Source organism: Megalobrama amblycephala, linkage group LG4 (genome assembly GCF_018812025.1).
Source record: "Megalobrama amblycephala isolate DHTTF-2021 linkage group LG4, ASM1881202v1, whole genome shotgun sequence".
NCBI lineage: Eukaryota > Metazoa > Chordata > Actinopteri > Cypriniformes > Xenocyprididae > Megalobrama > Megalobrama amblycephala.
Window position 1 is genome coordinate 11,669,036 of NC_063047.1, and position 15,013 is coordinate 11,684,048.

The following is a 15,013-nucleotide window of genomic DNA, read 5'->3' on the forward strand; positions in this document are numbered from 1 at the left end:
ATATTTTGACTAGAAACAAGACAAAAACTTTAAGTAAGAACAGCATTTTTTGCAGTGCAATCTAGGGCACCTTTAATAATTAGTCTCATAGAGGGTTAAATAAAGTTATCTTTAAATGAACTTATTTGCAAGATTTCATAAGAGCTGACTTTAAACAAAGCAGACTAAATCTTTACCCATTCTGCCATGGTAAACAATTCTTGTGAGAACGCCATGCCCAAAACCCCCAGAAAGCACAGAAAGACAAAGTGAGTCAGAAAGAAGCATGCCAGCTCACCCTTGCATCCGTAGGGTGTTGGTTGTGCATACCAGGTGCGCACACACACACACACACACACACACACACACACACACACACACACACACACACACACATACACACACACACACACACACACACAGGTTTGTTTCTGTGATGGGGACATTTTATAGGCATAATGGTTTTTATACTGTAAACCACATTTTTCTATCGCCCTACTCTACCCCTACACATTTTTACTTTCTCAAAAAAACATATTCTGTATGATTTATTATGTTCTTTTGAAATGGAATGGTTTAAAATAACCTTTGCTTTGTGGTTGTTTACTTAGGCTTTAGTACTGCGCATCCTCAATTAGATACGATCCTGGGGTTCTATAAGTCCTTGTAAGATCTCAGTTTTTATGGTAGTTTCAGCATCTCAGAGGGTATCAATCTCAGAGGGCTGTAAATTAATAATACATTTGACATTCAGCTCTTCCTGTTTTGTTTTAAAAGTTGAAATTTTTGGTGCATAGAAATTCTAAGGTATTATGTGAACTTACTCAAGTCCATAAGAAGCCATGCAAAGTTGTGAGTGAAACCATGCAAAGTGTTTCTACGTATTCACACCTTCACTTCACAACACATCAGATATTTGTCACTTCTCTAAACAAAAAAAAACCTAAATTGAATTTATACTCTCTGAAATCTGTGGTCAACTCACATCTTTGTCTTCACAGCTTTTCTAAACATGACTCAAAGAAAGTGTCAAGAATTATTGACATTGTTTTAATTTGGACTGATATATGTAAATCAAGACAATTAGCACTCTGAACTAACCTTCATCTTAGTGTGCTGATTTGAAAATCCCGATGACAAAACCTAGGCTACTGTATGATAGTAACTTTGCAGAGCAACAGTTTGATGTGACCAATGCAATTTGCAAGCGATGTCTTAAGATCGGAAAAAGCAGACAGAGGAAAAAATCTCACATCCTCTTCAATAACGAGAAGTCTTAAACTGGCTGTTTCCGTGGTTTCCTTTTATGCACTAGAAACAAAGGAAAGATTTAACTGAAGCTTTTTGACATGTAGGAATTCTTATAGAGAATTTGTATTAATATTTAAGATTTTTGATACGAGAGATTCCTAGAGAATGGTGTTTAAAACCCCAATCATTATATCCTGTGCCGTGTAAATATTAGTGGCGGCCCTAGAGGATAATGTTGTTTCCGTCACTTTGGCTATGTTCACCCTGTCAGTCCAAATACGATTGGAATCTGATCTAAAATTATAGTGTGTCGCAACTGTTCAGATCCACTCTTTTTGTGCTGCTCTTTCGTTTTTCAGAATATCTGCATTGGTTTCTATGGCAATGACCTTGCGTTAGTAGGCATAAACAAACAACAACAACATGGAGGGGTTTGCAATAGGCTACCAGTGGTGGATAGTAACGAAGTATTTTTACTTTGTTACTGTAGCCTACTTAAAGGTGCTCTAAGTGATGTCACGCATTTTTAGGCCAAAACATTTTTTGTCACAGCAAACATCTCCTCACTATCCGCTAGCTGCCTGTCCCCTGAACACACTGTAAAAAAAACATGGTCTCTGTAGTCGCCACAAGCTCCGAAAACGGCAATAAAAACAAACTGGTGCAGCCTGGACCACAAAACATAATAAACATGCTCCAGCCAATAACCGACAAGAATGATTTTAAATGCGCGTTCATGACTGTTTCAGGAAGCACGGAGGGGAGGGCGAGGGCGAGGGCGAGGAGGAGGGAGGGTCTAGTTAGCCTCTGTTTTGTTTGACAACACTTCGAACGTCAACAGGAAGTTACTCCACCCAGGATCACTTAGATCACCTTTAAGTACATTTTTCATATATTATTAGGCTACTTTACTCAAGTATTTTTATTTTGAGCAACTTTTACTTCACTACATTCCAAAGCATAAGATCGTACTTTTTACTCTTCTACATTTCATAAAACATATCGTTACTCCTTATTTTAAAATGAAGAAATTGTCACTTGCTCAGAGACGCAAAAGCAGTGTCTTCTTTTCAATCATCCTGTTAAAGCGAAACTCAGAAAAAATTTGCGAAGCTCCCCCTACAGGTTCCTTCAGTGAATCACATATACTCCAAGCGCAGCTCTGGACTACAACGACTACAACGCTCACCAGCACAGTAGTTTTGCAAATACAGTACAAGAAATCTCGAAATTGTCTTATATATACATTGTTTTTGAATTACCGTAAAGCATTTTGTCACTCTCGCGTGAACGTGAACATGAGGTGAGATTAGGCTTGTTTGAGATGAGCAAATTCTGCGCAGAACCGATCACCGGTGATCACCGCGAGATGCATGCCGGTTAGAAATGTGTCCGCGGTTGGGCCGCCTTGCTCTGATGTCATGCCGACGTGTGTCAAAAACCTCTCGCGAGTGCGAGGCGGACGTGTCGGATTCTGCAGTCGAGCGCAGTTGCTCTCCACCGACTGCGCTGACCAAAAGCACGATGGGAAACGACTTGCTGACGACACAGCTTAAAGCTTATTGGTTTAAACAACCGTGATGTATTGATCTGATTTAAAATGTTTGATTTTAAAACTCTAATATCATGTTTTTTATGTGTAAAAATAATGTGTGAATATTCCCAAACTCTCTGACACAGTGATCTCTCTATGGGTTATGCGAACGTTGTCATTTATAAAAAAAATATATAAAACATGTCTATAATTAAAGTAAAAATGATTGATACATCTTTCGAATGGACACAAATAACAAGTACTTTGGGTGTATTGTTCATTATGTTTATTTTCATATAAAAGCAACAGAACTTAAATTACATCCAGTTTATCAGCAACACAGCGCACGAGTGTGAATCCCGCGATATCCGCCTTTGATCTCGTAGGTTCTGATCCACTACGAGAACAGAGAACTGTTCGTCTTGCCTGCACTTTTTTCACTCCTCCCCTAACTGCAGACGCCTACTCTCGGCTGAACTTCAGGTGAGGCAGGCGCATCTCAAACAAGCCTATTGTGTCGGGTCGGTGCAGCTCAACTTGCAAGTGCTGTTTTTTTGGCGTAGACGTGCCAGAGGGGGTTAGTGCACGCCTCAAACACACCACTACGTCAATTAACCATCGTAAGGACTTAGGAAACTATTTATGAAGGGAAAAAAGTTACTTTGTTCTGCTTTAAATCGGTTCACAAATCACATCAACAATTCATTCACGAATTGGACTGATCAGAGACCTGATAGAGACAGAGCGCATTTAGGCCACGCCCACGCCGGGGGCGCTAGATCCAGCGGTCTCCGTTGACTTTGTATTGCGTGAGGGTGCCTCCTCCATTTCTGGCTTATAACAAAAAACAGAACAATGTCTAAAAGCTGCTATGTGACATGGTGTACAGCAAACAAACTAAAAAACCCAGAACTAAGTTTTTACAAGCTGTCGACCCCCCAAAAAAACAATGTTTAAGGACACAAAAGTGGATACAGGCAGTGAGAGAGCGCAACGGTCATATTATAAGAACTACATTTGAGGGGAACGTAATCTGCGACAGGTTATGCTAAACAAACAAAGAAAAAAAAAAACCATTCATTATTTTTAACCATGTCAAAGAATTATTTCACCTGTTTTATAATAGGGTACGTATCTGTACTTCGTCCACCACTGTGCAATACAGATATTGAGTAACATACAGAGTAGATCTAATCTGATTTTTCTGAGAAATGTTTTTATGTTTCATTTCCTCTTTAATTTGTTGCATTTAAATAGAATTCCATGACAGCACACTAAAGCAAACATTAATCTACTAATTGTCAGTCAATCTACCAAGTACAGTTCTCTGCAGGAGTTACCAGATCAGTGGACATAAACAGAGGGGCGTTTAACTGATTTCCCACGTCAGAGTGTGGGTAGGGTTTAGGGGTGGGGTCGGGTGAAGGGGATCATTTTCATTGCATGATTTATAAACACCCAAAAACGCCCACTTCTGTTCAGTAGAGACCTCATACTCCAATCTACTGTCATTAAATTGATTTACTGACACAAATAGATCGCTTGTCGCCACCTTCTGGCATAATGGTGTAACAATGGTGTAAGAATCATTTACAAAAATCTCCACCATTAATTCCTAGCTATAAACTGCACACTAATATGAATTTAAAAATTTAAAAACAGTATCAAAGGGTGTTACTTTTTGTTCACTCAGATGTACTCCAGTCTTTCAAAACAGAAGAACAATACTAGCCTATTACAGAGAAATGACTGCATAATGCCAGAAAGTGTTGACATTTCAGTACATTTTATTTGTAAGTATTAGCCTTTAAAAGGATAGTTCACTCAAAAATGAAAATTCTGCATCATTTAGGCTACTCACCCTCAAGTTGTTCCAAACCATCATTGACTTCCATATGGAAAAAAATAGGCATAGGCTACTAAAAAAATTCAGTGATGCCCTAAAAACATTTGGTTACAAACATTCTTCAAAATATCTTCCTCTGTGTTCAGCACAAAGAAATGTACCCTCAAGCACCCTCAAGTTGTTCAAACCTACATTTCTTTGTTCTGCTGAACACAGAGGAAGATATTTTTAAATGATGACAGAATTTTCACTTTCGGGTGAACTATCCCTTTAATTCGGAAGAGTAATGTGATAAGAAAGAGCAACCCACATCCATGTAATATTTCTAAGCAATCTGACATCTGATCTTCTGCATTTACAGAAAAAGAAATCCCAAAATTGTGTACTATAGACCTTATTTTCCAGAGAAACATGCGCGCCGCCATCTTTATAAAATTGTCTTTGAACTTCCGTTTTGCGGTAGCTCTGTACATTTCTATGGCATCGCTGTCAAAGAATAATTAGTTGGTTAAGTGGATTTACTTGTTGTAGAGTTAATGAAAGTTATCATGAGCATTGTTATGTTTAAAGCAGATGTCTTAACAAACGTCAGTAGGTCGGGAAGATTTTAAAACGAGCAGTTCATTCATCAATGTAATATTGCTGTGGAAATACAAACCGGAAGTCAAAAGACAACGAGCGCAACGCTGAAAAGGGGCGGGGCTACATAAGGTCTATAGACATTGGTTTGCAGGAGCTGAGAACTGAAAAAGTTCTGCTGTCAAGTTTCCATTTCTGTTAATCATAATTATCATATACAGTATACTTTTTGCACACATTTTTCAAATATTTTTATGCCAAAGATTATGATCCTCTTAATTGTGAGGGACCTACTTCCTAAAGACAACTATATATTTTAAGGCATAAAGAAATTAATGCATAAAAACCCTTTATCTTTGTGAGAAAAAAATAAAAATAAAAATAAAGACATTTCAGGTTTTGATTTCGAAATGTAATTTATTCGAATTGAATCTGAATTTCAAAATGTAATAATTGACTTTTGATGGAGTATTTTATCCATCCTATAGAAAACAGTTGTAGAATTAGTTTGCTTACTATAAAAGCTAGAAGTGTTTTGAGGCCTCTTGGCCTATGTAACTGTAAGGGTCAGATGTTTCTGAGAAGTTAACTTGGCCAATAAGCATATTTTGTTGGTAATTTTCCACCAGACAACAGGTGGCTGTGAAATGAATAAGACCATTATTAAGGGAGTCATGCGAAAGGCTTCTTGCCTCCGGGGAGTGTTGATTGTTTTTGATACAATGTTTCATTTGGCCCGTGAGAAAAGGGTTGACCATCAATTGGCAGAAGGCCCATGAGAAATTAAGTCAAAAGATGTACAGTAGTAGGAAGTTGGTCTCCCTTACTAAGAAACCTATCTCTTACATAAGCAACACCTGCAATTATATTGGTGAAATGACTGTGGTGGACAGGTTGGGGAGTACATGGGAAAGGTGTGTGGGAGGAGAGCCCCTGTAAATGAGATCATGGAAAATAACTGTAGGGGTGGATCTCACACTGTAACAGATAAGAAAAATGTATAAAAACTGTGCCCTGGCTAGAGAGATTCAGATGTGGAACTGGCATCTCACTTTGTTGCTTGACAATAAAGTTAAATACTTCTGAGACCTGGAACTTCGACTGTGAATTTTTCTTCGAGACCAGAACTGAAGGGACACAGAGACATCAAATTTGCCACGACACTTTTAATTGGCTTTTTTTTTTTTTTTAATTATAATAAAAATCTTTTTTTTTTTAATTCTATTTAATTTTAAATAAAATACTATGAATAAATGTAAACTTATTACTTATTCAGGGATGCAAACAGGTAAGGGGGAAAAAAGGTGAGAACATTGTGTGGGGCGGATATTTGCTTTACATGCTCATTTACTTTAAGGGATTTTTTAATGTATTATTTATTACCTTATATGTCCAAAACTGTAATTTTTCACACACACACAAAATAACAAAATTGTTGCAACATTTTACCAAAATTTGGTCAAAATCTCATGTTATAAAAGATGAAGTGCTATGCATGCTATTTGAGACAATATTGGCCGATATATATAATAATATCTCTCTCTTCACCGTTCCCACATCTCAGACCTCAAATACATAAAATATTACCCTTTACAGACAGTTTTTAAAGTAAAGAGTAAAGGAAACACTGTACAGTACTTATTGAAACAACCAGTTCTTCAGGTTTACAAACCTACAACCTTTCGATAACGCCCAGTATATCATCTCATTTTGATACAACCCAGGCTTTACTAACATGCATTATAACTTCTTGAAAGAGAGGACAGGTCAGCAAGTGCGATGTTGCTCCTGCTTCTAATTGTGTTAGGACAGTTGTCTGAAAGTGTGGATAAGACAGCAGAAATAGAGAAAGTATTAATAAGTAATAAACTTAATCAATAAATTACTAAACAACAATACAAATAACATGACTGCTAAATCGTTATTATAATTAGTTGATATTTAATAAAGATTTAGGGATTGCCAATATTGCCCTGTAAGAAATAAAATTCTAAAGAGGACTCACCAGGTTGTCTAATTTTCAGAACAATCAGACCAATCACAATCACAATGAATCCAATTACAATAATTCCAACAATTAATGGATTAAGTGAAGAGTTGTTTGTTTCTGTAAGTTATATAAATCACACACACATCGAGAGAGAGAGAGAGAGAGAGAGAGAGAAATGACAATAATGAAATTACATTGAATCACTACATTTATTACACATAAATTCTAGAGTTTCAGGCCTTCATCTGCATTTATTGTCCCTATTGGTCTTCCATTTGTAGACCTACAGTACATGTTCAGAAAAAAAAATAAAAAATATTATGCATTACACTTACTGTTGTTGCTTATGATTTCATCTTCAGTCAGAATCTTCTGGATGTCTTTTATCAAACTCTTGTGTTACACTACACAGCTGTACTGGTTCCTCTTCCACTCCTCTGTCTTCACTCTGAGTATGACATGCTTCTGGAAGGTTTCGTCAACATTTGGTAAAGTTTCTCCAGTCTCCACATGGTCATGGTACTCCTGTCCATTTTTTCTCCAGGTAATATTCACTTTTGCTGGGAAGAAACCTGTGGCATGGCACACCACTGGAGAGGAGGAGTTCTTCTGCAGCAGAGAAACTTTGGGAGGGACTAAAAATATATATAACTTATAAATTAAATCTTCTACTGTACGGCATACTAACTTAATGTTATGTTTACACAGCTTAGGTATATATCACAGAGAAAGAGGTTTAAGAGCAAAATCCATTACAAAGAATTAATATTTTAGCCAAATTAAAATACATTAAAACATTGACATGCAAGTGTTGGGGAAAGTTATTTCAAAAAGTAATGCATTACAATATTGCGTTACTCCCTAAAGAAGTAACTAACTGCATTACTTATTTACTGTAATGCATATGATTACTTTTGCATTACTTTTTCTCATCTGGGCTGGCTTGCTTGCTTTTAATAACAAAAAAAGTTATATTTTGGCACATGTAAAGGCCCTTTCACATCAAAAGTGAAATGAATAAGCTTCAGGCTGATCACATGATGTTTATCTAAAGTCATTTTTGCTTACTAGTATGGTTGAATTGTTGCTCACATGCTCACATTTAGTCTAGAACTACAATAACCATTATGTTCAACAGAGTAACTTGCAGTACTTACTTGAAAAAGTAACTCAGATATTTTGTTGTAAATTTAAAAATAATGTGTTTTAATAGTTACTTGGAAAAAAGTAATCTGATTGCGTAACTCTTACTTGTAATGCATTACCCCCAACACAATCTGATCTGGATAGAACCATTCATCTATCCAGATCAGATGGAGAACCTGTGTCTGGACCTGACTACAACGTAGCCCAGGAGACAATGGGCCTACAGATCCAGTTCTGGCTGCATCTATAATTCAGATTTTTAAATCTCCGTATCCGCTTACATATATTTATATATAATCTATTTTTAATCTCTATAATAAAAATGTATAATTCAGATTTTGATCTCCATATCCATTTACATATATTATATATAACTTCCAAGGGGTTTTTTCCCTCCTAGGACTTTTTTCCCATTGTTAGCACGCTGGGTTTTTCTCCTAGGGGTTTTTTTTCCACCCCTGGGAGTCAGCCGACATTGGCTTAATGTAGCACCATCTTGTATATGTTACATATTACCACGCTTGCTTGTACCGCTTATTTTTAACCACTTCTCTTTTTTCTGTGCTTCTAATATGTAAAGCTGCTTTGAAACAATTACCAATTGTAAAAAGCGCTATATAAATAAATTTGACTTGACTTGACTTGACTTAAAAGTAGTTCTGCCGTAATCCAAGTAGCGTTGTAGAAAGATAACACAATCATCGATGATGAATTTTAGGGAATGTTCAAGCAGATCAGGTATGTTATTCCAATTTTCTGCAATGTTGTCTGCATCCTGCATTTGTGAGATGTATTTTTTCTTCTCTAAATCCAGTGTCATGTGATTATCTCCATCAAAACCAACATGAATAGACCTATTTAACTGTCCAGTTTCATTGTCCCAATCACAAAGGCATATCCACAGATAAGTGTGCACATCTGAAACAGAATTTGGGGGTGTAAAGGGGGATGAACGTTTTTAAGAGACCTGTGAAAACACTTTGTGATTACAGTAGTTAAATATTTCTGTTCTCTGTTTTTGTATTTCTGTTATCAGCAAATTTTATACAAAAATAACTCACTGTATAATATTAAAAAACTGCACTCTAAAAATCTTGGGTTATTTTTTTCTACCCAAGTCCTGGGTTGAGCCTTTTGGGTAATTTTTTGGGTTATTTTTCCAGTGTTTGGGTAGTTTTTGTTTTGCCCAGATGGGTCAGACATAACAACCCAGGGGTTGAGTTATTTATCATGTACTTTTTGCGACCTCTTCAGGAAAGAGCAGTGTAGCTCTGTCAAATTGGTGCATGTCAGCCCGTGTTGCGCTTGGCATAAGGTAAAGGCAGCCGATGCATTAAAAGACCAATTTTGGGTTAATATTCATCTAACCTTCAAGCAGGGACCGTAATACAATCCAACACAGACTCTATGAACTGGGGATTTTTAATGTATTAAAACAAAAATAAAGGAATTATCATGCAAACCAGTGGTTGTGTGGAGTATTTAAAAAAAAGTTTAGAGGATTTAACCCTTGTGCAACCTTATGGACATTTTTGTCTTTTTCAGTTTTTTTTTTTTTTTTTAATCATTTTGCCTGTGTTAATGCCAACTGCATACATTTTGGCTCAGGTGTGTATTTTTATTGGAATTTTACTATTTCAACCCTGTTTCCTTTAAATAATCTATTTTGCGCAATACGTACAAAAAATAGTTCCTCTCAGGACCTTAAGGACAAAAATGTCCCCACTGAAACCCATTAAAACTGCATTTTTTTTAAATCAAGGGGCCATTTAACTATAAAATATTGCAATCTTTGTGAATAGGCTTTAATTCTGTTGCCAAGGCTTCAAAATTTAAATTTTTACTATTTTTTATCAGATGGTGCCATTTTCTCAAGTTTGGTCCATAAAGAAAAAACACGCTTTAATTCTGATTTCTGCTTATCCATATTATAGAGCCAACTGGATAAATTATGCAGCTATAATTGTGTGGGTGTGTTGGTATGAATGTCAGAGTGTGGTTTGTATGTGTGTTATAAAAAAAATTGTGTGTGTGTGTGTGCTTGTAATATTTGAGAGAGAAAAACTCTACTGCAATGCAAATCACAAATTCATTGTGTGTACCAGCGGAGTTTTGCTGGCATCTAATGGGGAAAATTTGGTACTGCACCTAAAAAAAATCTTACTGAAAGCTAATTTTTTGATAGCCTGGTAATACCAGACTCTGCTACTTCACTTTGCTTCGTAGACAGAGTCTGGAATGGCATAATAGAGAAGTGTTTTCTCTCTCGCTAGGGGACGCTTGTCTAAAGTTTAAAATCATTGGTTACCCGTAAGCCAATCAGATACGTTTAGTTATGACGTATGTTATCCGCCTGTACAGCCGCATCGAAGCACAGACATCATGCATCGAACTCAAATCTATGATTGAACTTCCACTGTAAACCTGTTGTAAACACATGATGATGTGAGCGAAATACCGGAGTGAACATGGCTGTAAACGACTTTTGCAGATTATGCGAAGTTAATGCATCCCGAAGTTTGCATCCCGTGTCTCGTTTCCCATTTCCGCGGTTTTCGATTTCTCTAACCTACAATGTAAAACTCGGCGCTTAGCATCTACGTCACGGCTCTCAGCCCGCCCTCTGTTCGTTGATTGGCCCGGCTGTTTCCAGACCGGTGGCAAACACAAAGCTCTGACGCTGTATCAGACTGAGTACAGAAGCGAAATGAAATTGAGCGGAAGTAGGAAGTCTGACGTAGTCAGGCTAATTTTTTGAGATATCAACCAAAAATTTGGAACACAACTTGTTTATAATTTATGGCTTTGATTTTCAGTTTTAGAGTTCAACATATTTCATAAAATATTTATTTTATATAATGTTCATAAACAATTTTCATAAACTTAAACCTTTATAACTTTTTTTGGGTCACTTTTTAAATTTTTTCCTCAATAATAATCTGCCAAAGGTCTTCTTTAAAACAAGACCAAACTTAAGTCTGCGCTCCCATGCTTCTAATTTTTATGGCAGTTTTTTGACATGGACATTTTTGTCCACTATGGGCCTGTGTGTAACTTTTTTTTAATTGACACACAAGGGTTAAGTTAATCTGTAAACATTAATGTATGAAGAAAAAAGAAAAAAGCAACCAATTATGTTGGGTTAAATAAATAACCCAATTTGCTGGGTACAATTAACCCACCATGTGTTCTGTCCTATATTTACCCAGCCCTTGGGTTGAAAACAACTCAAATTGGGTTGTTTTTTAGAGTGTGGAAAAAAACACACCTGTATTGCTGAAATTTTGATTTTCAATTGCTTGTACACTTCATCATGATAGGCGTTAATATCTTTCCAGAAGTTTTGAAATTTTTCCGTCATCATCCACTCTTTCTTGGGAATGCGCTTATTAATATTACTGTCAAAGTAATGAACCTCCAGCTTATCCACTCTGGTAACAGCAGTAAAATAAGGAAGTTTTGGAATACCCGTTACTCCAGTATAGGTGCTGGTGTAGGAGTGTAACTCTAAACAAACAAACAAACAAACAAAAATATTTAAAATATTTAAAACACTGCTAAATTAAATTGGAAATATATACCAAAAAATTATGGTTAAACAGCATCTTTATACATCTGTAATGCCACACAAAATATTAACAGCAAAAATCAAGGCCGCTCTTTTCAGCCAGCCAATTCCATTCTCTCTCCTTTGAAAGACACTACAGTTTTCTTTCATCAAAGAAATGGAAAAACATTTTTCTCCTGCAGCAAGAGCCCTTCATCCTTTTTATTACATAACTTCTATATAATATAAAACTAGTGCTAATCACTTATATTAAAGTTTCTGCACATGCTGTCTCACATTTATGGGATTTCCCTGCTGTTTGTGCTTTATCTCAAAGTTTCTTTTTTTTTCTTCATCCTAACTACCATATTAAAGCCCCCCCCCCCCCCCCACACACACACACACACACACATACACATACACAAACAAGAAAATCTTGTCAAAACTTGTTCCCTACAACTGCTCAAGATATTAAATATATCAGTATAACAATAATCATTTTAATGAATTATAAATTTTACTAAATCAAAAGAAGAAGAAGAAGAGAAACAGCTTATTTTCATAATGTAACCTATGACTATTTAAATTGATAACATTTTTGTAATTTAACATTTTTTTACTGAACAAGTAACGAAACAAGAACAAATTGTTTAGGCTACATTTGCCACCTGAGGTAATGCGATAGAAAATATATTCGATAAAGTATAGAGTTATTGTGGTATAAAAGTTTGATAATGTAAATGTGACGAAATATTGTTGTAACAATACAGTAATCTACTATTATTCTCACCTGCGTACGCAGAAGCGATAATGAAGACATAGAACAGGTCCATAAGTGCTCCGGAATGCTTCTTCTAAAAGCCTATAGCTTTTAGAAGAACTTCAAAAGAGGAAAATCAGGTAAACCGCTTAGACATATGATTCAGGAGTCAGAGCACGTCACGTGTCTTCTGTCAGTCATGCACTCTGCGTTTTGCAGCTTTCAGTTTAAACTAGAGCGTAACGGATATCTGTTTTGATTTTCTCAAGATAGGGAATAGGCCTAATGAACATTTAACGTTTTGTTGTTAAACAAATAGCCAATCGAATAGAAACACAAACAGGAATAGGCCTGCTACTACTTTATTTAGAAATACAGTATTCGAGGTCTATTTTCTGTTGCAGCTATTCACCTTTCACCGCTATCTCTGTCTCAAATACTCAGATGAATGACGTTTATTAACATTGGTGTTCACGCTTCAGACAGTTTGTATTAAGTTGGTATTTCAACAAATCATCAGTACGAGCAGGTTGTGGTTTTCTCTCTTGTCAGCACCAGGGCACAACAGGAAAAAAGAAAAACTGCAATTCTTTTGATCCACCCACAAAGTTTTTTTATGACAACAAAGGCACAGATCATTTAAATGGCCAACTCACAAAATTCACAACAAATCATAAAAACCGTTCTCTTGCTAAATTGACATCCAACCTTTAAAATCTGAATGGAAAGTATACAAGTCTATATTATATGATAACTGTAAGAAAACAAATCTTTAGAAAAATGGATACTGAAGGAAAATTAGCCTAAAAGTAGCTGTACATTTTATGTAAAATTACTAAAATACAGGTAAAACACATACGGTTGTAAAAATCAACAAAAAATTCATATTAACAATATGGGGCCATATTTTGTGTATATTATATTATTTTATAAATTCATTTCCACACAAAATAATTACTGATTACATTTTTTTTGTCAAACAAATCATCATTATCTATAGGTCACAGATGATTGATTCCTGCTGTATTAGTAGCCAATGAGCTTGCGTACTTAATCTTTAAATACATGAGTTGGCATTGCTTAGCATTGCTTAGCGTGCTTCAGAAACCCTACACCTTCCCCAGCTCCACCTGAAAAGATCTGCTACGGTTATTCATGTACGCTATATTGTACAGCAGCAGCATGTCTTACTTGCTCACAGCAGCGTGTTGTGTATGTATTGGCAGTAGCAAGTCCCGTACTTGCTCTGCAGCAGCAGCAGCAATAAAGCAGCAGCAGCGTAGCATATCTATTCCGCCAAGACCAAATATATCTACATTGCCATATCCATTACCATGGTAACACTCTGAGAGTTGTCATGACAGAAATTTGTTTGTCAAACACGCACAGATGTCTCTAAAAATATCTTTGAATATGGTGTTAGGATTTTTTCTTAATGCAGTTAATCAAGATATAACCTGTGCACATGAAATGTGATTTGTCTTGCAATGGGGCAGACCAAAGCATTTCAGATGGACAACAGCTCAATACTTTTAAATGTTCATGTTTTCAACATTTACAAAATAAGAGTTTCGTTGCAAAACAAGATAACTCCGTTTTTAACATTTTTGTCAAAACATGTTTATTATTATGTTATCATGTTATTATTTTGTTTTATGGTGCTACTTTGCTGTATTTTTTAAGTTATGAAGGTTTAAATCAAAACAAACCAACTGCAGTTGAATTGATATTAATTGGAATGCACAACCAAAAAACAAGATTTTTGAAAAATTAAAAAAACGGAGTTATCTCGTTTTGCAACGAAACTCTTCAAATGTTTCCTTAAACCCCTTATATTAAAATCCTCTTAGTGTTTCCTGTAAAATATTATCTGAACCACAAGTACAGTGCTAGTTTTGTGTAATATCACTGAGGCAATCTTGCCTCCTCTGTGGTAAGAGGTGTGGCTTCTACACATGTGCAGGGTAATTCTTTGCACCACAGTTGATTTTTATATGTCCAAAATTCTGCATTGTGAATTTGACTGCCAACAGGCGGGGCAGAACTGGATACACACTTTCTCTGTATATGTCATTCGCCCTCAAAGCAGTGGCACTCTGCTTTCAAACACACACATTGCTTACTTAAATTTTATGTTACAATTACAAAAAAAAAAAAATGTATAGATAGATTTTTATGCATAGATGTAAATCATTGACCATTATTGTGAACATTTTAGAAAAATAAATACATTATTTGCCTATTAAAATGGCAGTGCATAGTAGGCTATATTGATTCCAATCTGCTTTAATATTGGTGCAGTTTTTCTGAAAACACACCCATGCAAAGTTGAAACCATGTTGATTAAGTTTTCCTACATGTTCGTGCCATCAAATCACATC

General features: G+C 35.9%; 1 gene segment (V, D, J or C); it reads right to left on the reverse strand.

Moving 5' to 3' along the window:
• Positions 1–5,659: 5,659 nt before the first annotated feature.
• On the reverse strand, positions 5,660–12,801 carry LOC125266043. The segment is given in 5 exon segments: positions 5,660–7,005; positions 7,195–7,296; positions 7,515–7,887; positions 11,594–11,832; positions 12,663–12,801. Coding segments are annotated over 3 exon segments (591 nt in total).
• Between the last annotated feature and the right edge of the window lie 2,212 nt (positions 12,802–15,013).